At 47.3% G+C, this 22,817-nt stretch overlaps 6 protein-coding genes across 6 annotated transcripts; 4 read left to right on the forward strand and 2 right to left on the reverse strand.

Moving 5' to 3' along the window:
• Window positions 1-7,628: 7,628 nt before the first annotated feature.
• NECHADRAFT_19041 (uncharacterized protein) lies at window positions 7,629-7,883 on the forward strand (the record flags this gene model as incomplete). Its single annotated transcript, XM_003040786.1, has 1 exon — window positions 7,629-7,883. A coding segment is annotated over one exon (255 nt), but the record flags the coding sequence as incomplete, so codon positions are not given.
• Window positions 7,884-10,785: 2,902 nt separating this feature from the next.
• NECHADRAFT_19119 (uncharacterized protein) lies at window positions 10,786-11,364 on the forward strand (the record flags this gene model as incomplete). The annotated part of the gene is made up of 1 exon (XM_003040787.1): window positions 10,786-11,364. A coding segment is annotated over one exon (579 nt), but the record flags the coding sequence as incomplete, so codon positions are not given.
• A 2,523-nt stretch (window positions 11,365-13,887) lies between these two features.
• On the reverse strand, window positions 13,888-16,408 carry NECHADRAFT_88683 (uncharacterized protein; the record flags this gene model as incomplete). Its single annotated transcript, XM_003040807.1, has 3 exons — window positions 13,888-13,937; window positions 14,041-14,665; window positions 14,696-16,408. 3 exons carry the CDS (start codon window positions 16,406-16,408, stop codon window positions 13,888-13,890), a joined length of 2,388 nt encoding a protein of 795 aa, XP_003040853.1.
• A 1,062-nt stretch (window positions 16,409-17,470) lies between these two features.
• NECHADRAFT_88684 (uncharacterized protein) lies at window positions 17,471-18,142 on the forward strand (the record flags this gene model as incomplete). Its single annotated transcript, XM_003040788.1, has 2 exons — window positions 17,471-17,606; window positions 17,730-18,142. The coding sequence occupies 2 exons, from the start codon at window positions 17,471-17,473 to the stop codon at window positions 18,140-18,142; spliced, it is 549 nt and encodes a 182-aa protein (XP_003040834.1).
• Window positions 18,143-19,521: 1,379 nt separating this feature from the next.
• Window positions 19,522-20,719, forward strand: NECHADRAFT_88685 (uncharacterized protein; the record flags this gene model as incomplete). The annotated part of the gene is made up of 3 exons (XM_003040789.1): window positions 19,522-19,834; window positions 19,868-20,233; window positions 20,286-20,719. 3 exons carry the CDS (start codon window positions 19,522-19,524, stop codon window positions 20,717-20,719), a joined length of 1,113 nt encoding a protein of 370 aa, XP_003040835.1.
• Window positions 20,720-21,361: 642 nt separating this feature from the next.
• NECHADRAFT_88686 (uncharacterized protein) lies at window positions 21,362-22,412 on the reverse strand (the record flags this gene model as incomplete). The annotated part of the gene is made up of 2 exons (XM_003040808.1): window positions 21,362-21,601; window positions 21,663-22,412. 2 exons carry the CDS (start codon window positions 22,410-22,412, stop codon window positions 21,362-21,364), a joined length of 990 nt encoding a protein of 329 aa, XP_003040854.1.
• Between the last annotated feature and the right edge of the window lie 405 nt (window positions 22,413-22,817).

Raw genomic sequence — 22,817 nt, forward strand, 5'->3', positions numbered from 1 at the left:
CAATTGCCCGCTATAGCTGCCAATTCAACAGTATGGAACCTATCTTTGCAGGGTATCGACTTAGAGCGATCTTTAGGCTTAGTTAACCTATTAAGGGCTAGGCTATAACTATAATAAAAAATAAATCTTAAATATAATATATTATTATAACCTAATATTAATATAATAACCTATTTAAATTTTTATAATGATAAAAGAATTATACTTAACGTACTTGATAAGCAAGTGAACCAGTCAAGCAAGTGAACCAAAAATCCCTCATCCTACATCCTCTCTATTTAATCAATTGATTCTCAACCACCCAGCATATCACAGTCTAATTATAAGCCTAGAATGCTTCTTGCCCTTCAGGCCCTTCAAAATAACCCAAAACTAAGCCTCCGACGCGCCGCAGATATATACACGGTTAATCGAATAACATTACGTCGCCGACAGCATGGCATCCAATCTCGACGCGATACTATCCAGAAATCACGTCGGCTATCTGATCTAGAGGAACAGATCCTTATTCACTTTATTCTCGATCTAGATTCGCGAGGATTCCCCCCTAGGCTTCGTGGTATGAAAGAAATGGCTAATCAATTGCTTGCCGACCGCGACGCGCCACCAGTTGGCACGCGTTGGGCTCATAACTTCGTTAAGCGGCACCCAGACCTTAAGACGCATTTCTTTCGCAAATACGACTACCAGAGAGCTAAATGCGAAGATCCAACTATTATCCGCGATTAGTTTCGGCTTATGGCGAATACAATCGCGAAGTACGGCATCCGATCAGATGATATCTATAACTTTGACGAGACTGGCTTTCTTATGGGTATAATTACAAGCGGAATGGTTATCACAGGTGCAGAAAGGCATTCAAAGCCGAAATCAATGCAGCCTAGAAACCGGGAATAGATTACAGTCATTCAAGCGATCAATACGGAAGGCCAGGCGATCCAGCCATTCATCATTAGCGCGGGCCAATATCACCTCGCTAATTAGTACCGAGAAAGCAACCTCCCGGGCGATTAGGCTATTGCGACGACCCAAAATGGCTAGACCGATAACGAGACCGGTCTCGAGTGGCTCAAGCACTTTGACCGGTGCACAGCCAAGCGATCAAATAGTCGCTATCGTCTTCTAATCCTTAATGGCCACGAAAGTCACCACTCAATCGAGTTCGAGAGATATTATGAGGAGAATAAGATTATCAGGCTTTATATGCCACCTCATTCGTCTCATCTACTCCAGCCCCTTGACGTCGGGTGCTTTAGCTTACTGAAGAAGGCTTATGGTCGAGAAATAGAGCATCTAATCAGATGCTCTATAACCCACGTTTCAAAGACCGAGTTCTTTCCGGCCTTCCACGCCGCACACGAGGCCACTATGACAGAAAGAAATATCAGGGGGGCTTTTAAAGGAGCTGGGCTTGTTCCTCTTGACCCAGAAACTATGGTCTCAAAGCTTGATATTCAGCTACGGACGCCAACGCCGGTTGAGGAGGCAGCTAAACCGTCGACCCCTTGGGCTTCAAGGACCCCAAAGACCGTGATTAAGGCCAGATCTCAGTCTAAATACCTCGAAAGGCAGATCAAAAGGCATCAAAGCAGCTCCCCAGAGTCAATTTTAGAGGCTCTACAGTCTCTTACGAAGGGGACAAAGGCTATTATGCATAAGGTTACCTTATTGACCGCTAAGAACAAAGACCTTCGAGAGGCGAATGAGATACTAAGCCGGCGCCGGAGGGCAAAAAGGACTAGACTACAGAAAAGAGGGGTTATGACGGTAAAGGAAGGAAGGCAAGCAATTAATCAAATGGATATAGATGCGCAGGTAGTGGCCAAATCGTCGAGGAGTAGTGGTCGAGGAAGGTCGGTTAGACCGGGTATTCGGCGCTATAGTATCTGCGATAAGCCCGGGCATAATGCAAGGACCTATCAGGTAGTGATTGAGACGTCTGGGGAAGAGTATAGTAAGTAGTTTTAATTAATTAAATGGTTTATAGTGTTTTTATGGCGATTTCTATCTAGAGGGGTAAGGGAAAGTGGTTCACTTACTTAACTGGTTCACTTGCTTATCAAGTACGTTAGTTATATTATTATAAAAAGTTTAACTTTTTATAAGTATTTTAATTATTTTAATTTTTATATAAAAAATAAAAAATAAAATTAGTTTTTTATTTTCTTAAGTTATAATCTCTTAATATTATATCTTTAAATATAATATTAAGAATTATAATTAATTAATAATATAATCCTAATTCTAATAATAATAATAATATTATTATTATTATTATTATTATTATTATAATTTATAAGAATTATTACTTTTTTTTTATTTTTTTAATAATAAAAAAATAAATTAAATTATATAAAATATAAAATAATTCTTAATATATTAAATTAATTAACGTACATGATAAGCGAGCGACGCGGACAAGCGAGCGACGCGCTTTTACTACGCTCTTAACTAGAAATCACTATAAAAACACAACAAATCAATTAATCAATTAAAACTACCCACTATACTCTTCCCCAGACGTCTCAATCACTACCTAACACGTTCTTACATTATGCCCGGGCTTGCCGCACACTCCACAGCGCCGAACCCCCGGTCCGACCGACCTTCCTCGACCACCACTTCTCGACGATTCCGCCACTACCTACGCATCAACATCCCTCTAATCAATTACTTGCCTTCCTTCCTCTACTATCATTACCCCTCCTCTTTATAGTCGGGTCCTTTTTGCCCTCCGCCGCCGGCTTAATATCTCATTTGCCTATCAAAGGTCTTAGACCTTAGCCCTCAATAAGGCATTCTCATGCATTATTGCCGTAGTTCCCTTAGCAAGTAACTTAAGAGCTCCTAGAATCGACTCTAGGGAGCTACTTTAATGCCTTCTAATTCGTCTATTGAGGTATTCAGACTAAGATTAGGCCTCGAGGATAGTCTTTGGGGTCTTTGAGACCCAAGGGGTCGAGGGGCTAGCTACCTCCTCGGCAGGCGTTGGCGTCCATAGCTACACATCAAGCTTTAAGACCACACTTTCTGGGTCAAGAGGAACAAGCCTAGCCCCTCTAAAGGCTAACTTAATATTTCTTTCTGTCATAGTGGCCTAATATGCGGCATAAAAGGCCGGGAAGAACTCGGTCTTTAAAACGTGGGTTATAGAGCATCTGATCAGACGCTCAATTTCCCGACCATAAGCCTACTTAAGTAGGTTAAAGTACCCGACATCAAGGGGCTAAAGCAGATAAGACGAATAAGGCGGCATACAAAGCGTGATGATCTTATTTTCCTCGCAATATCTCTCAAAGTCGACGGAGTAGTGACTTTCGTGGCCATCTAGGATCAGAAGACGATAGGAACCAATTGATCGATTGCTTATATACCGGTTGAAGTGCTTTAGCCACTCGAGACCGATCTCGTTATCGGTCTAGCCATTTTGGGTCGTTGCAATAGCCCAATCGCCCGGGAGGTTGCTGTGTCGGTACCAATTAGCGAGGTGATATTGGCCCGCACCGATAATAAACGGCTGGATCGCCCAGCCGGCCGCGTTAATCGCCTGAATGACCGTAATCTATTCCCGGCTTCTAGGCTACACTGATTTCGGTCGTCCACGCCTTTCTATACCTATAACAACCATTCCGCTTGCAATCATGCCCATAAGAAAGCCAGTCTCATCAAAGTTCCAGATATCATCTAATCGGATGCCATACTTCGCGATTATATTCGCCACAAGCCGAAACCAGTTGCGAATAACGGTTAGATCTTCGCATTTAGCTCTCTAGTAGTCGTATTTACGAAAAAAACGCGTCTTAACCTCTTCGTGTCGCCTAACGAAGTTATGAGCCCAGCGCTTACCGACGGGTAACGCATCGCGGTCGGCAAGCAATCAGTTGGCCATTTCTTCCACAGCACGCAATCGGGGAGGAAATCCTCGCGAATCTAGGTCGAGAATAAACTAAACTATAATCTATTCCTCTAGATTAGATAGTCGGCGTGAGTTAGGGATAATATCGCCTCGAGATTAAATGCCATCCTGCCGGCGACGTAATCTTGCCTCAGAGATCTTATAGATCCTTGCAGTAGGTTTAATACGTAGGTTTAGGTTATTTTGAAGGGCCTGAAGGGCAAGAAGGGTTCTAGCCTCAATATTTGGGTCTGACATGTTTTATAGTTGATAAATCAATTAATTAAGTGAAGGTTAGGTATAAGGAGGAAAAGCGCGTCGCTCGCTTGTCCGCGTCGCTCGCTTATCATGTACGTTATTTTAATTTATAAGATATTTCTTATAGCTTTAAAGACCCTAAAGGTATTTTAAGTATTTAAATATTTTATATAATATATAAAGCTATTAAAGCTTAAAGGATTTATAAAGCCTATAAAATATTACCTTATTAAGGCAATAATAATAAATATAAGCTAAGTTAATAGCTTATTAAAGCTAATTATAATATTAAAGCTACTAAGAGGATATATATAAAGCGGGGAAATTAGCTATAGAGGATAGGTTAGGGAAAATATATTACCGGGGGGGGGAATTAAGGTTTTTAAGTTATTAAGTTATAGGAATAACTTAAGCTATTAAGGAGGAAGGTTTTAATTATAAAGATATAAAGGTTTAGGTAATAGAGGAGTATAGGCTTAGTTAGAGCTTAAATGCGATATCTCGGCGAATTGCCAAATGGTTAGCGTATATATTATCTTTGAATATAATGTCGACTTAGAGCGAGGCAGTGGCTTCTGATGTAAGGGAGGACGCTGTGCAAGCGGCTTATATGTGTTGAAGTTCAGGGTATAAAGATCCTTAGTTGGCTGGGAGCGGGGAGTCTTTGAGTATGGGGTAGCTTGACGTTAATTAGTTGCATATATAACTGTCGGCCGACCTTGCCGCAGAAGCCATTCTATCTTTTCGATAATTAGTTGGACTTCTCATTCGTTATAAGGACTTTGCCACGCCGGGTGGGTCTTTACAACTATGGGATTAACTTTGTCAGATCGATACTTACCCCGAAGTCCCCCTGCCTCTTATCGCGAACGACTCTGTATGCCAAGCCAAGAGGATGGTACAAACAAGGCCCATGACTAAGTCGTTTACAACACCTCTTCTGCTCGCCATTCACTTGCTCGAATCCATACCCAAAGATAAATGTGGATCGACAGTCTCCCAATGACTCTTGTAACCTGGGGCTCGCTGCTGAGGACACAGAGCCCCCATATGACGATGCAGGCCGCCCTAGTTCATCTCGCAACACCTTGGTATGGAATGACTTTGCCTAGGTGCAAGGCACTCCTGCAAGCCGTCTTTGTGTGTTTTGATGTCCCATTATCCTTTCCCTGGACCCTCATTGTGACTCCATCGATTTAATTACTGATTTGAGCACATAATGACTTCGCAGGGTTCCTCGTCCCAGCTTTTACCTTGACATTTTGTCGCAGAGCCTTTCCCGTGTTGGAAAATGCTGAAAATTGCCCCGACATACCTTCTTTCTGTACAAAGTTTGGCCTGGGCGAGCTTTTCCGCATCTTTGATGAGCCAAGGTTCCTTCGTCTCTTTGAATATTTCCACAGGCAACCGTGGGAGACGACGCAGGTGCACAGAATGTAGTTTGTTGGATATCTCCCGATTCTTGCCTTTGGAAAGGCGCTCACGCCGAGTCGTTGTGACCCGGCGGCAAACGGCCCCTCTCGTTGCTTCCTGACGTGGCCTTTCTTCAGGATCAACGTCCGGCTTTACAGGCAATTGAGGTTTTATCGTTGGCCGCTCTGTATTTCCACTCCATTGACATGCGGTCCGCCGCGTATCAATATGTTCGTCATCACCCTGCCGCCTCCTCACAGATCGAGATGCCAATACTTGCTCGCGAAATGCAAATTGGCCAACCACCCCGCCTTGCGCTGCATGACGGCTTTCATCGTCGCATGCCAGATGGTCTCGGTCCTGGCCTCATGGCACTCTGCGGCACTATGTGGTGGGGAGCCTATATCCTCGACCAGGAGATATCGACCAGCTTGGAATGTCCATCTGCTATACCGCAGGGCGATATCACCACTCCTCTTCCCGACGCACTGTCTTCTCGAGTGTCTGGCAAGGCACTGGCTCTATACACACGCCTGTCATGGCTTGTTTCGATTGTATCTAGCTGGACAGAGTTTCCTATGATCACCCCCTCATATGTTTTAATTACATTGTTCCACCATCACGTTCGTTCCTATGGATCTCTTATCATTCTTCGATTCTGACCGACCATCATTTAAGTGCATCCTCCTTGCCACTCGACCAGTCGTCATTTGGCTACCTCTTCGCTCCAACCCCGCGCAACTAGTTCTAGGGCACTTATCTCCGATCTTCGGGCTTAAGTAACCCATTAAGGGCTAGGCTATAACTATAATAAAGAATAGATCTTAAATATATTATAATATTATAAGTTAATATTAATATAATAACTTAATTAAACTTTTATAATAATAAAAAAATTATATTTAATTATATTATTATAAAAATCTAATTTCTTATAGATATTTAAATTATTTTAATCTCTATATAAAAAATAAAAAAATTATTTATTTTTTATTTTCTTAAGTTATAATTCCTTAAAATTATATCTTTAAATATAATATTAAGAATTATAATTAATTAAATAATTAAAATTAAGAAATTATATAATTATAATATTATTATTAAATATAAAAATTAATATTTTTTTATTTTTTAATTTTTTTTTTAAGATATATAACTTTTATTATAATATATAATTATTATTATTTTATAATATTAATATAATAAAAGCTATTATAAATTAAATTATTAAATTAAATATTTATTTTAAATTTATAATCTTAAATAAAGAAATATTTCTTATAATATTAAAGTGCCTAGAGGTATTATAAAACCTTAGGTATTTTATATAATACTATAAGTTATTATAACTTAAAAGTCTTAGAGATAAAAAGCCTAATAAATATCTATTTCTTAAGGTTATAAAAAGAAATATAAGCTAGATTAATAACTTATTAGATATAATCTAATAGCTAAGAGAGGTATAATAAGAAGAAGACTATAGGTAAAGCGGGGAAATTAGCTATAGAGGATAAGTTATAGAGAATATATTACCGGGGCTTTTTTTTTAATATAAATTAATAGGGAGGGGATTAAGGTTTTTAAGTTATTAAGTCATAAGAGTAACTTAAAAAGAAAGAAAAAGGTTTTAATTATAAAGATAGAAAGGTTTAGGTAATAGCTATTAAGGTAAGTTAACCTATAAGGAGTATAGGAAGGAAAATATTAGTTAGAGCTTAAATATAATATCTCGGCGAATTACTAAATGGTTAGCGCGTATATTATCTTTGAACACAATGAAGCACTCGTCTCCAATAGTGAAGCGGGGGCCCAGTTCCAAGCCCGCCTTAGAACAAGGCGAGCCATTGGCGAAGAGACGGGCGACACTGAAACCTCCAAGAACGGGATACAGTGTCCTCCTAGCATACTTAGCTAACAAGCTGTCAGCAATGATGACGTTTGGATGGGTAACCAGCCTCGCTTCTCCTACAGCAACCGTCACGGCGGATCGCGGAATAGCATCCAGAGTACCTAAGTTGTTCACGAACCAATGTGTCGCGATGTTAATGTGCAGATGAAGATTGCCATCACGGGCGCAGCCCGCGGCATGGATCTTGCAACAGCTCAACTACTAGCAGCTCGGGGGGGCTCTCTCTCCTCGGCTGATCTGAATGAGACAGTGCTGAAAATGGCCGTTAAATTGTTGCAAGGTAGTCACGAGAGGTACCTAGCCGTGCCAGTAGATGTTCGAAAAAGCGCTTCTGTGAATGCGTGGATCGAGAAGACGGTGCAGCATTTTGGCAAGCTCAACGCAGCAGTGAATATGGCAGGTGTCCTGAGAACGTCCAAAAGAGACGCTCGTCCTGTCAGAGCAAACCCCAAACTTATGTATGAGCATGAACTATTCTCACTCCCAAATCTGTTCTTTATTCTAGTTGCAGCCCGGCCCTCGATGGGTTGACTGAGCCCGAAGATCGTTCTTACTCCCATGTCCGAGGTCCATAATCTGATAGGAGTAGAAGCTGGTACTAGGGCGAACGCGCAGAAGAGACTGGGCTCCCCAAGTGAGGTAGCAAAGTTCATTGCATTCTTGATCAGTGACGAGGCTAACATTGTGGCTGGTGCCGTCTATAATGTTGACGGTGGCTGGATCTACTAGGCCCCAAACAGGAGAGTCTGGGCCCTTTGATGGGCCATGGCTTTCTCGATAGTGAACCAGAAGCCACTTAATGTCATTCCACCAATAAGGTTGTCGAAGACATGCTGGTAACACCACGAGTCCAAGCCGAGGGTGACCATTCACGACCCGGGTCTGCCCCCGCCAACCCAGCAAGAGGAGCTCGTGCTGCCCTGCCCATATAAGTTGGGTGGTGACCGCCGGGCAGTCATCGAAGAATGCTCTGGGATTGATTCTTGCGAAGAGTACCTTCTCTTGAAGGAGCCTTAGATACCGTGCACCTGATTTTTGTTGTTAAGGGTATACCGGGCAAAACGGGGGAACGGGGGGGTGTTGCCAATGGTGGCCGGGACTCCATGGTCATGTGTCAGCCAGTCCGCGGCAAAGACTTGACACTCTCTCAAGACGTTGAGCTACAGAATCACAGAGCCGATAATGCAGTGCTGTCGGGGCCCGGGAAGACAGAAGTCAAGGCTACCCAGGACTAATACAATCATTCCATGGTGGACCCAGAGTGTAGAGACCTCCAAGATGGACTTTGTCGCCATGATGGTCATGACGCTTGGTTTCACGTGCTTCTAAAAGAATGCTGGGCATTGTAGCACAGCTGAATGCCTCCATTTGAGTCGAGTGTCTCCTTGCGGAGCTCATATCAGCTACTCTGTCAGAGCACCATTTTTGCCCAGATCGCCCAGCGCTGGTCCCTGTCTCCCCGGTCTCAGAACTCCGCATTGGCCATTGTCAGTTAGTGAGATGAGGATTTGAAAATATTGATGAGGTTGAAAAATTCTACATAACGCTCCTTTATGTCCGAGGGCCACGAGTGAACACGCATGGTATCATTGTCCGTCCATCTACATTCTGTTAGGAGATGACGAAGTAGTAACTCTGACGAACCAGCTCCGCACAATTTAGAGTAACAAAAGCTCCCATCCTTGGGCAGGAGCTTAGTTTTTATGCTTTTTACGACGATAACCGCCTTTGGTGAGTTCAGATTTGTTGAGAATATACTACGCTGACGAGTCAGCAGCCCTTTAGAATGATATTTTGCGAGTGGTTTGACAACGAGGACAAATACCATAATCTTTGGAGAGGTATAGCAAGATGCAATTCCTGGGCACAGCCAGGTTTGCGTTGACAACTATCATGAGGAACATGGGCGAAGAGGAACCCTGGATAAAGTATAAACTTACTAGTGACAGGGTGATAGTTAGCAGTCTGACAAGGCATCTCGATCTAGGGCGTCAATGGCAAGATGCCCCGATGAATAGTTGGAGCGGTCTTTAAACTCACTTAACCCGCCAAGGGCCGGGCTGCAACTATAGTAAAGAACAGATCGAATAGTTGAAGCATGTCGAAGTCTCTAGCTGGGGCGAAATGATGTGTTCTCCTGATGCCACAGCACATAGGATGAGCTTCCGGCTCATTCTGGCCCGCCGGTAGTGATAGAGGGAGGAACGTGTTTGGGATAAAAGCTGACAGGACTGTGTATGCATACGACGCTTGGAACGCTTGCATCTAGTGGTGTCTACCGTGCAGGACAAAGACAAAAGCTACAAGCTTCTGGGTAATTCTCCATGATGGGCTCTGTGAGTCGCCGTCACCGATAAGCCTCTCGCGCACGTATTTAAGCTTCCAATACACGCATTTGATTGGACTGGCTCATCTGACCTGGGAACTGGGCTTCGGCGCAAATAAACCCCTCTTTCCTTGTCAATAAGCTCATCTTTCGGAATTTTGCACGGGAAAGTCAGCCGGGCTAGCTGCGAGTAGATATGTCTCAGCGGTGGGAAAACCCCTCAAATGTCGATGCCGGGTGCCTGAATGAAACTCGGATACCCATCACATCTTTTTAGAGATACTACTTAGTTCGTCTTTTACACGGACAAGGATTATAGAGGCAAACATGACGTCCGATAGACGGTAGTTTACAGTATCGGCCTTGAACTTGGGGAACCGGCGGGGTTGCCACCGAGCTAGTCGCCAAGGACAGACAGGGCAGCCAACACTCACCGCCAAATGTTACAGCCTCATCAGATATTTAGTGAAAGAGGCTTAGTCAAAACTAGGCAAACAGCCCCTATTTTCACACAGACTGAACCAGGGCCGCATCACACAACACTTGAGCGGCAGGAGGATGACTCAAGCCTGAAACTTATTCAATGACCACCACCGTAAGAAGAGGCAGGTGAAACGACGAAGCCATTGAGGATGATAAGACATAGAGTTGTTAAATCCCATATCAGGAATTCGCCGGTATGAGTAAGATATTCCTTGAAATATCGTATGATTAATTTCAGACCGCCATAATAAGCCCTTGCGTTGCCCAGTTTAATGAATTTCAACTGGTTCACTTAAGTTTACTGTCTCCATTCACAAGGCAGAACAGGTACGCAATCTCACGTCAGCCGTGAATTTCATCCACCTCGGTGGACTCCCACATTTATATAAAGTCTCACTCGGTCTCAGCAGTGGTTTATGCAACCAAGTCTTCATTTGAATACCGGCATAAATCTTCTTGATATCAATTCCGTCTCTTGTCAAAATGCCACCCAAAGTAACCTTCGGCCATCTACCCAGAGAGATCAGACAGATGATCTACGAATACACCTTTGAACCATCCGAGCCAGTCTTCACCAACGCCATTGCATCGCAGACAGCGTATACCGCAGAAAAATATCCACTTTTCTATCTGGATAAGAAGATCTTGGAGGATATGCAGCCTCACTTGTATCAGGAGCACACCATGGTGATTCCTATCCAGGAGCCGTGCGATTATGTGAAACACGAGTTGCCATTTGCTCCTCGAGTTGCCGCATGTTCAAAAAGGATGAGACAATCCACCGGGACACTCATAATCGAAGCTTCTCAATCAACAACTTCCCATTACGTCAAAGAGTTCTTTAAAGAGTATGGGGACTTGAAAGATTTATATGCGTTTTGGTATAAGCACGACAGAGGGAAGAGATTGGCCAAGAAGGTCGTCAATGAAATTCTCTCCCTCAAGAAAAAACTCCCGAATATCAACAAAGTCAAGTTTGTTTTCTGGTTTGGCTGCTGGATCGTCGACAACAGTCACTGGAAAAGGTCACTCAGGAAACTCCAGAAAGAATGGCCCGGGCTATTCATCGAGGTGGAATTCAACCTATTTGACTTTATCGACCACGAGGTGTGTCAAGACAATTACGAGGATCACTGGCTCTGGATCTGGGACAACTGGCAGGAGGACAATGAGAACACCAAGTTTTCCGCTCGAAATTTCAAATGGGCTCAACATGTGAAGGGAAACTTTCTGGGCAAGTTTATTTGGACCGAGGCCTGGACTTATGATGATTTTCTCTACAATGCCCCAGCCGAGAAAAACAGCGCTCAGGAATCTGGGGAGTGTGAGGGACGCCCTTTGGCTGTCAAGACAGCGCCGCTAAGCAACATGGCACACCTGTATCATGCCCTCCCGATTGTAGTAGATAATTGCAAAGAGTAGGGTTCCAAGTAATATAGGGTATCGGCTGGCCGATTGTGGCCGAATTGATGGCGCCGTTCTGAGCCCCCTATCATCGGCTTTCCGAAGGGCAGGAGTGGGAATTGCGAGGCCCTCTTTATCTCTCTGTGTTGTGTTCAGTAGAAGAATAGTGAGAGCACCACGCTCGAGAGAGGAACATTCACCTCACACGATTCGTTCAGCATTACAAGTCTTGCCTTGCCTCCCACATCCCTCCCCGTTCAGCATCCTCTCAACAATCGCAAGGCTCTACTTCGTAGGTCAAGGTTGACAAGTCCAACGGGGCAAACACAAAGCCTCCGCTATCGCGAAAAGGCGGTTCAATATGTCGCGTTGGAAGACAACCCTACAAAGCGATTGCCGCCAGATGTCGTGTCATTGTACAATCAAATATACGATATCACGGTTGGCCATTGTTGTTTCTTGTCAAGTCTGGTACGGGAAGAGATCAACGTGTTGATCAGACGAACAATACGAGCCTCCTAGTACACTAAAGAAAACATGCAAGAGACAAGGCCAGCTGCATTCACAGAAGTTCAAGTTCTAAAGGAGATTGTGCTCGACGCCCGCGATGCCTACGTTGTGGTTCCTCGAAAGCTGCTTGGGATCTGGGCGTACACGGTGAATTACTCAAACGGACTCTGGCCCCTAATCGTGGCACCACAAGGGAAATCGTCACCTCCGCTCGCATCTTTTCCGACTTTGTGCCCAAGACTGACAATGGGGTGAATGTGGAAATTAGGATGGGCAACAGCGCATCACAATAACAGTTGTTCGTGCCACAGTTGCCTCAGGCTTTGTCCGAACCACATTCAGATCACTGTAGAATAAAGGGAGAGAGAGGCAGGAACGTACGCACCCTCAGTTGAGCCTCCTCGGGTTTTGGCGCTGGGATTTGTTCCTCGTGGTACGGGTGTTTTCATGCCGAGTTTAGTCGTTGAAAAGGGGCCTTGCTGTTGACTTGTCCTATTTCGCAGGGCAAGAACTTCGCGTTGTAAAAGAATCGCCACCCCGAGGGGCGGCTTCTGACAATCATCCTAAGCTGGGCCTGCCGTGTATAGCATCACATTTGGTCAAGGAGCTGTGACAATGGAACTTTTCTGCCAGCGTATCTTGTGCCTATTCAGGTTGTCCTTCCGCATTCCTGCATATCTGAAATGTATCATCGTCTAATTGGTATGTCAATCTCTTGGCCTAGTACTTGACCACAGAAGTTCTTTGCCAACGACTGCTTTTTCACGGCTGTGCTTCCTTCTCTACACCAGATTTGAGGAAGAGCTATTTTGATCGCTACCTACTCGTCATTTAGACAGCCTGAAAGCAGAATCCTAGGCGAATTCCTCGAGGTTTTGCCGCCTATCGGCCTCGTTTGTGCAAGTCGGCAGCTTCCTTCAAATGCCATCACGCTTTCTATGTGTGTCTAGAACTTGCTGTTCCTACTCTGCGGAGTCGACAGTACAGCTTGCTAGCTCTACAGTCGACGGACTACTAAGAGCATGGGGGCGAATCGCCTAGGCCCAGTGCAGGATAATCAATTCTCATGCAAAGGGTCAAGTTAGCAACAACAACCCCATCTAGTTCGGCGGCTCGACTATCTTGGCTACATCCCCGGATGCAGCTAAGAATTGTACTAGTTTGTCTCAGTTGACGATCAGGCACGCCTGGGAGACTCTATTCTCTAATGTTGAGAGACGGGAGTAATAGGAAGGGTGCCGACGTTTGGACTATTGTCGTGATATAGCAGAGCATCAGTGCGATGAAGAGTTAGCCAAGGCATCGTGTATCATGGAATCTGGTTTCAGAATTCAGGTAGGCGCACTCTGGTGGCTGGCTTAGAGAGACGAGTCCACTTGCGCGTTTGATGATAGACAGTTAACTATTTATCGTGATGAATATAAGCAACCCGAATAGCGCCCCTAAAGCCTTGACTCGAAACCCAATGCCGCCTGCCGCCTCTTCAGGCTCGCTCGTTGGATCATCTTTCTGCTTATTTTAACCTATGCATTGAACTCAGCGACTAGCGTATTACTGCACTCACCAGTCAGCCGTGTGGGCTGCTGACACGAAGAGAGTCGCCCTTCAACGCTCCTATCTTTGCTTCCTTCATAGTCAGTCTTTCTAACCAGAGGAATAACGCGAAAGAGTATGCTAAGACGACTCAAATCATCCCAGGACAGGAGTATCCCCGTAATCGGCAGCCAGATACATATTACCTATATATTCCATTATTCTTTACACTGTCTAATCTCTCCTGCCAGTCTTTGCTTTCCCATCCCTGCAATCATCTTCCTTCGCTACACCCCTACCTCTCCTCACTGTCCTTTCCGTAGTACGCTTTGGTAATATCCAGCCATGTTCCCACCATCTCCACAAGAACCTTCGTCTCAACCCTGCCCGCGTAGTCGGCATTGAATTGCCCATCACTAAACCCTTCGAGGTTCTTCAGGGTCGTTCCCAAACTGTTGGTGGCCTTCTTGAGAAATTTGATCTCATCTGCCATCTGCTTGGACGCCTCCATGAAAAGTTCCTCATCAAGACTGATTGTCTCGCAGACTGCTTTCAGGTTAGAATACGTGTTGGAGATCCCTGCCAGCGCTTTGGAGGAGCCGATTTGATCTTCATCAGTGGCTTGGCCACCCGCCATGTTCTGCGAATCATGGGTTGACAACCACAGCCGAAATGTGTCATCGCCACTCTCAGTCGCATTCTGGACCATGAAGTCGTATTGGCCCTTCAGCTTATTGGCCATGCCGCAAACAACTTTCTCAGCGTCGAGGATAGAGTCCGACGCCAGTTGGCCATACACTTTACTGATCAGGCTTGAGCGATCGTGGAGACTCGTCTTGAACGCCCCGAGTGCCGAGTTCAGCCGATTCTCAAGCTCAGCGCGCGCCCGGCTCTTTGGTTTCCACCAGTTGGTGAGCCAACTTGTCTCGGGCTCCTACGGAAATGGTCAATATCATGTCTTTACTGACTCTGGTGATGATGTACTTGCCTTCATATCAGAGTCCAAGAGATTCTTGACTGGGTGGTGTTGAATCTTCCAGAGCAACTCTGTCATGACGATTCTCGAGGGCCCAAGGGACCTGGTCAACTCAGAGACAAACAAAGAATTCAGCTCCTTGAGCATCTTGGCCTTGTCAATGGGCATCTGGTTCTTCTTCCTGGCAACATCGCCCAAGTCGAGGTCAGGGATCAAGGTTTGAAGACTGTCAACATCGCGGACAGCTAAGTTGAGTCCAGGTTCCCACACTTCAATGTGAATCACCAAAGGCAGTACGGGCGGCAACCTCTCATAGGGGATATCCCTATACCACCCGAAGGCATCTGTGACATAGGCCCCTCCGGAACTTGCGTAGCCAGCAATCGTCCCTGCTGTACCTGACACCCAATCTTTGGCCTCGATGAGGGTCCCTTTCCCAAACTTCGCAGCGATCAAGCTCAGTATCATCTGAGCGCACCGCAGTAAGCTAGGGAGATTTTGGGCTATAGCCCATCCGAAAGCAAGCAACAAGGGGGCAAGTGATGCAAGCCACCTGAAGGGGGCCGTCACAGCCGATACGAAGGATTGAAACATCCCGGTGACAGCTGGTTTGAAGGAAGCCTGATGCTGGCTAGCCTTGGCCTTGTGACTGCCGTCCCGAGCTTGGGAGCCATTGAACCTGTCAGGCTGTGGAGGATTGGGAGAGGCCTTTTTCTTGCTGCCCGCTTCGGGGACGGTCCTCGTCTTTGGCTTGGAACGAGAATCTTTGCCAGTGGTCTCACTTGGCTCTTGGTGATATCCTCGGGTATGATGGGGTTGAGATAACGGTGGCGAGTTTGGGCTTGACAAAGGAGGCAGTCGCTTTATTTTGATGCCCCCGGGGGTGCCAGCTTGCTGGTTACTGGGAGCGTGGTTGGCTGTCGATGGGGACGAGTCTTGGGGCGGATTGGACGGCTTTCCCGAGTCTTCCGTTCCAGAATGGCTGCTTGGCACTCTGGGTCCTGTCCCTTGGGTCTCCTTACTTGGGGGTTGGCCTTGCTGCCCACGCTGTGGAATGGGTTTTGGACTGGGAGGACGCAATGACTTGGATGGTTCGTGAAGGGGAATCTGGCTGCCCTGTTTGGCGTGAGCTTGGGATGCTGAGGCTTCTCTACGGCCTCTCGATTGGTCCAGTGGCTGATTCTGTCCCTCAACTTCATCTTGCGACTTTGCGTGGGCCGGAGTTGAGGTGCTTGGATATTTATCGGAGGCTCTAGCGTCCGTAGGTCGAGGAGGGGGGACTTGTGAGTCCTGAGAAGACGCGTCGGAAAGGGAAGAGAACACGGACTCGCCCGAGGTGGAGGAAGAGGCCGATGTGCCTTTGCCCGCGGCATAAGCCATTCGGCGGATTCGGTCGAGATGTTCGTTGGTGATCTTGGTTCCATGGCCTTCTGGCAAGGGTGGCATCGGGGAAATCTGTTCCCCACGTCGGTGAGGGATGCCCTTACCAGTCTCCTCGTTGCCGGGTTGTTGTGACGCGAAAGTCGAGGCCGAACAGGACGATGTGCTTTTTTTGTAGGCTTTTTCCCGGATTCGGTTCAAGATTTCGTCGTCCAGTTCATCCCCGTTGTAGAATACTGAAGGCGAGGATGGAGTTGGCTTCCTTTGACCTCGGGAGGCACTGGGCTGTGGGTTGTCCCACTGGTTGCCGTTGGAGTCCATTGTCCAACTTCAGAAGGGAAGTTGTTCAAAGAGAAGGAGTGGAGGTGTAGAAACCAAGAGCAAATGTCAGAACCAGTGTCTCAATCTGAACGGTAGGCGGGGGGTTAAGCAGCGCCGGAAACACGACTCGGAAGGGCCACAGGAGCCTGCCTGTGAAAAAAAGATGATGTAGAGTAGGTTCGAGTCCAAAGGAAAACAAAAGAGAGTGTGTAAAAAAACGAGAAATGCGGTCAAGTGGACAAATGAGCGGACAAATGAGTGCAAAATGCGGGTGCTGTAATAACAGAGATGTTGGGCTTGACGGTGAGGGTGGCGGCTGTGTAGGGGATACTTATGCCCACGTGCTCACATAAAGGCAACAAAAAGAGTGAGGAACCTGAGGGGCAGAATTCTCAAACTTGCTGAAACACCAATACGTTGACTCACCTAGAGTTGGAATATGAGAGATCACATTGTGTCCGAAGGCAGCCAGTAACTGCTTTGGATCCCCCATGTTCTGAAAGCCTCACCGAACCTGAATAGGGTGGTTCGTGTTTCTAAATCTAGACAACGTCATGAGTCCTCCCATGGAGAATTCTAGAAACAAGAATGCACTGGGGCTTGAAACCAGCCACTGTTTGAGGATCTATTGTTCTTTCAGCCTCACCGCGCCTGAATAGAGCGTCTGATATTTCTAAATTTAGCCAATTTGATGAACCCTGCTATTAGGATTCACTTGCAAGAGATTGCGCCAAGCTTAAAACCAGCCACTGCATCAGATCCTATTGTTCTTATAGCCTCACCGCACCTGAATAGAGTGACTCATGTTTCTAACTTTAGATGCCATCGTGGAACCAACAGGCTACCGATTCTTCTGTCTGCCCGTTTCCTGGCTTGGTCTTTGGTCTTTGGTACTTATGGTTTCTCCATCCTCTGTTTTTGCCTTACTCGCATTCAGCTCTTCACCCTCCTATTTTGTGCCAATATCCAGGCGCTTATCTGTCGTACTCCGTTCCTTTGGCAGAGCATACCAAACACTCACCAACTTACACTCTCCTCCCCTCTGGCAGGGCCTTGATAAAGATGGACGCCCCATCCCCATCAAGCCCAAGTCAAGCCAAGTTGATCTCCATCACGGCCGTCCTTGTTATTACCATTCTCGCTTGCCTCATTCAATGCTTCTCTGGGCAAAAGACCCCTTCGACCACTGCGCAGGCAAGTATTCCTTCAAGGCTAGTGCCATCCCCCTGCTGACGAGGTGTTTTGCAGGCTGGAGTAGTCGATCTTCCCCCGTTGCCACCGTGGCAATTCCGTGCCTGTGTCATTCATCGCTACCTTCTAGATTACCAGACCGACTCAGGACCTGAGCCGATGCACAGTTTTCTGGACCTCAATGCAAAGGCCTCCCCCTTTCATCCTCCCTCGAGTTCGGCCACAAAAGGCTCGCCACAGCACAGAGCCCTTCGCTCTGCCATCATCGATTCGTTCCAGGAGAAAGGCCAGCCGCTGATTGAGATGGCGGAAAAGCGACGAAAGCGTTCCGGCTACGGCGAGCCAGGTCAGAACATTCCCCATGGAGCACAGAGTGATGAGGAGGCCAGAGCTCATATCATGAGTCAGATCGTCACTTTCCTTCTGGAAGACGAATCACGCGCCCACTACGCCAAAGTCTTTGTCCCGGCCCTGGATCGTGCCGGCTGGTCGATGAACTCGGAGAAGAGACTGAATAGCCTCAAAGGGCTGTGTCGTTGGTAAGGCATCTAGTCGCGGCGTGGAAAGGGTCTGTCGAGGGGGCAAGCATGGGGAAGGGCATTGGGCTGTGCATGGCATCTCGAGGGGATTGAAGGAGGTAGAATATTTGTCTGATTTGTTGTTATCCCATGTTAGGAATAGTCTGGACTTCTCGTTGTCGACAAACCAACCTTGTTTGACCAAGCTTGACTGCTTTCAACCTTCCGATTCTTTTGTTCGGAATATCGCCAATCCGTACATCCCACTTCCAAGGAGATGGAAGCTGATCTTGGAAGCAATGTCTGCCTCGTGGTCTCATGCATACCTATCCGTACATGCCTCACCATCGGATTAACTCATGCCGCCTTACAGCATTAGATGGGTCACACGAAACGGACAGTTGAGCATTTAGATCCTGTGACGAAGCAATCTCCTTGGTGTCTCCCCTGACGAGCAAAAGCCAAGGCGCAATGTGACAGGTGGTTCCCATGGCGGTCGCATTATCAAATAAATGTGTCACGGCCATTCCCTTTAATCATACTTGCTATTGTTCTGCTATTGAGGCGTACGCAAGGCTGCCTGGCCCTCCTGCTCAGACACGCCAGGCTCAGTCCAGCACTGCTCCCAGCCAACGTCAGCATAAGTTGTCGCAAGTGCATACTTGCGCATAATGAACATTGCTATGAGGTCGGGTATCAATCTCGCCATGAAGTCCCGCGCATTGCGGACTTGCTCTTTGAGGTCAATTCAACGATGATGATACTGGAAATCGGGGTTCAAAGTAAACGCGGTTTGAAGGCCTAATTCAATTCCAATCACACATGCACAGGACGGGATTTTGGTACGAGACGCTGCTGGCCAAGCTAATTTTATGCGCCAGCATGTCCCTCCTCAGAACTCTCAAAAATCGATCTCGCCCGACGCCCTTGACATTTTCCCGCGCTATACTATAGCGGCTAGACCACTATAACCTAGCGCATAAAAAGACTCGTTATAGGGCATCACCCACTGTAAGTTTTTATGTGGCCTACCATCTTCATCACTCGGCAATTGCATCATGGACCAGCCTGTTCAATATTCCCTATTGACCTGCTACAGTAACTATTGAACTTGCTTTTTAGGTCCAATATTTCTCGCCACCTCCCAATGAATTAGGTATTGTCATGGACTGCTTGTTTGCGAGGACCTTCAAAGTGGCTATCGCCTGCCTGAGGCATGCTTTGGCCCTTGGCCTGGCCAGTAAGCCCAGGCTCATAATTTCCCTCCTGTACCGCCCTTCCCCTTCCTGTTTCCTCTCCCTATCAAGCCTTCCCTCACGCCGCTTGCCCTCCAGTCATCACGCGGCCTAACCTCCCTCGTCTCCCTCTGACCCTTTCTCGCATCTTGATGACGTGCCTCTGAACATGGAGAGCCTTGCAAAGCTCACCCTAGACTCGCCGCTCCCCACAGGAAAAAGAGTTCGGAAACACAGCAGCTCCGACTCAGAGGGAGGCCTACCTGAACCGAAACGAGTCGCCCGTCACCTGTTTCCACTGCCCGGTGGCTCTTCTCGACGCCTCTTTGCTACTGAAGAGGATGACACTCACCACGGCATCCTTGACATGTTCCTCTGTACTGAAAACGATGTCGATTCGGACGAAGGCGAGGAAGTTTGCCAAGGAGTCACGGGTGATGGAGATTCAATCATGAGCACGAGGGTGTCGAGTTTCTTCAAAGGTGAGTCTCACCCAATTGGTTCCAGTTTCCCAGGTGCTCACATCCTCAAAGACGAGATCAGTGATTCAGAGATGGTGATCCTCAACTCTGAGGGGTCAGACCAAGAGCTAGCTCTCCCCAGACAGCGAGCAGACCACGACGACCTCCAAGACACTCTGATAGGAGATCTATCAAGCTCTGACTCGTCATCCGACGATGAGCCCAGCTGGATGAGCCCTAGCCCAGAAGCTATTGCTGGGTGGGAACGGATCTTAGAATCATGCAACAAGTTTCTTCGCGAGGAAAGTCAACTTTCGCTTGATACTTTCCTTGACATGGTATACGCTTTCACGCCCACCAAGTTTGATTTCTTGAAGATCAAGATTAAACCCTTGAAGTGGGTGATTGGACTGATTTGTGGTAAGCTCACGGTGACTTTTCACCATCTTCTCGTGCTAACTACCACTGCCAGGGTGCCCTACCGAATCTGATGGACTTGGAGCCTTTCATGAGGCTTGTGTCGGCTCCCAAGACACGATCCGTATTGTTTTGAAGCGAGTCATTTGTCCTGGACGCCGCCGATTCTGCAAGGATACCCTTCTTCACTATGATCATGTAAGAAGAATGCTCCTTGAAGACGAGATTGACTGTTCTCGGATTCGCTGGATTCCTGACTGGAAGGCCCAGGTGTCCACACACACCATTGATCGCATCACACGTGAGGCTTGGGCTGGCGTTGAACATTACAACAAGGAGACTGCTCTCCACTTGGCCACTCTCTTTATCGGCGATAGGGCAGACTGGAAGTTCTGGGGGGATCCAGACCGTTACTTTGAGGATGACCACGCCGAGGTTGACAAGCATGTGAGCCCCTTCAAGGGGTTGCCAGAGTGTGTAGAGGAGTGAAGTTGGGGCAGTCGTTTGTTTGGGCCGTGAATAGCTTTTCTTACCTCGCTGGACCTGTTGGTTTGTTGTCATCTCGTTGCACAATCAAGCGTCGAGTACCCATCGGCCTTCTTCTTTTCATACCCTGTTTCTTATTTGTACTGCTTTGTATTGATACCGGTCGTCTTGCTAGACTCTCTCGCTGAAACAACATTTCTGAGTCTTCTTGTCCGTCCTCCCAGTGCAGCTCATCAGTATCTCACATGAGAGTCCGCGTACCCTCACTTGCAGTGGAATCACAACAAAGGCACTGGGCGTGTTTTATTGATGGTTGTATCCAACCATCTGGGTCTCAAGGAGGCTTCTTGGTTTCCTGCGGCCTTTAGCCTCACGAGAACACTGATTCACAGTAACATGACCCGAGGCTAGCACCACTGCCGATGGGCTTTCCGGCCACGAGGCAGGCTTTAGTCTGTAGGAACATTTGAACAGCGTCAAGGGGCATTTGACTCATCAGGCCATCAGGTACCAAAAAAGCTTCATACAGTCTGCTAAATTATGCCATTACTTGTACCTGTACATCCGTGATCTATTTCCCATCCATCCGTCCTCCAATCCTCCCGAACCCCAACAATCCCGCCCTGTAGTCCTATGACCATTGCTTCAGCTTGTTGGCCCTGGCCTGGGAACAATACCGTGACGAAGTGCATGATAGAATCGGTACAGATCTCCATCTTCTACTGTAAAAATGGCCCCGTCCTCGGTGGTGAGGGCTGGATCAACATCCTCCTCACGCTGAGAGAGACCATGGGCCGTAGAACTTGCTCTGGATACCTGGTCGGGATACACCATCTCGCCAGCTTCCACGGGATGAGAAGAGCCAACATTTCTGCGAGGGATGACCTGTTCCACGTAGCCTTGGATATCACGAACAATGTTCCGTCCGATGCTTGCAACGTTGTACATTGGGTGGCGAAGAATCTGTGTCCCCAACGGTGGCCTCGACCTCTGGCTTGAGGCTGAGCTGTGCAAGGTCTCTCAACACGGATGCTGGCGGCTGTGCGGAGCTTGATGGGCGTTGTTGTGGGGTGATGGTCATGGTCCTCGACTCGGGGGTAGGAGCCGACGGAAGATATATAGCCGCGTTGGCATGCGAGACTTGCAGCCGACTCTCAGTGAGTGCCGGTGGATCTGGGCGCCGATCTGGACTGAGCTGAACCTGGGAATGGTCGAGCTTCTCTGCCACCACGTCCTCAGTGACTGGGGGGTTGACAGCAGGCGGCGGGCGAACAAGTGACATGTTTGCGGAAACCCGAGGGGAATCCGGCACGGCCGAGTTGGGCTCATTCTGCTCTTGGACAGGTTCCAGACTCTCCACGTCCTTGCTCTTGCCCTTGTCCTTGTCCTGGTCCTGCTTGGCTTTGCTGGCTGGTACAGCATCATCCTCCATCGGCCTGGCAACGTAGCCCAACTCTCTCATACTCTTCCTCCAAGCACCAAGCGCCCCGCCTAATGACCTAGCATTCGTGGCCCATTCCGTCACGAATCTCTTTTCATCTTTAGTACTCTCAGACAAGGGGCAGTACTCCATCAAGGCAAGATCGGTGGCGTTGATGCTTTTGACGGTCTTGCCGCCGTTTTGGTCTTTGTACTTTTCGTAAATGCGCCTCAGCTGCCGACCCCTCATGTATGGGTCGACCTTCTCGTCAGGCATGTTGAAATTCTTCAGTAGGTCTGACCGGTGTGTTTGGATGGTGGTCTATTTCGTGGTGGTTGGGGGGTCTAGGGAATAATACGAGTTTGAAGAGGAGAACAGATTCCGTGGCAGAAACGCCCCCCTTTTGTACCCGCGTCGGCTCTTAGTCACCCATTCAGCCACCTGTTTCTCCATGCTGACGTATGGCTTCCTTGTGGCCGTGTCTTTGGTCTTTGTCCGTGGCCATGCGTCCTGTATCAGAATCTCTAATTGTACTCATTCACCTTACGTGTAGTCCCTCTGCGCCACTCACAGCGATTCTTTCTACCCTTGTGACTCATTGTGTTTGAGCATGGAGAAATCAGGGATGCCCCCTGATGTCTCAGTAGAGTGACCAGAAATGAGATCCTTTGTAGCAAACAT

Source organism: Fusarium vanettenii (assembly GCF_000151355.1).
Source record: "Fusarium vanettenii 77-13-4 chromosome 15 genomic scaffold NECHAsca_57_chr15_1_0, whole genome shotgun sequence".
NCBI classification, from domain to species: Eukaryota; Fungi; Ascomycota; class Sordariomycetes; order Hypocreales; family Nectriaceae; genus Fusarium; species Fusarium vanettenii.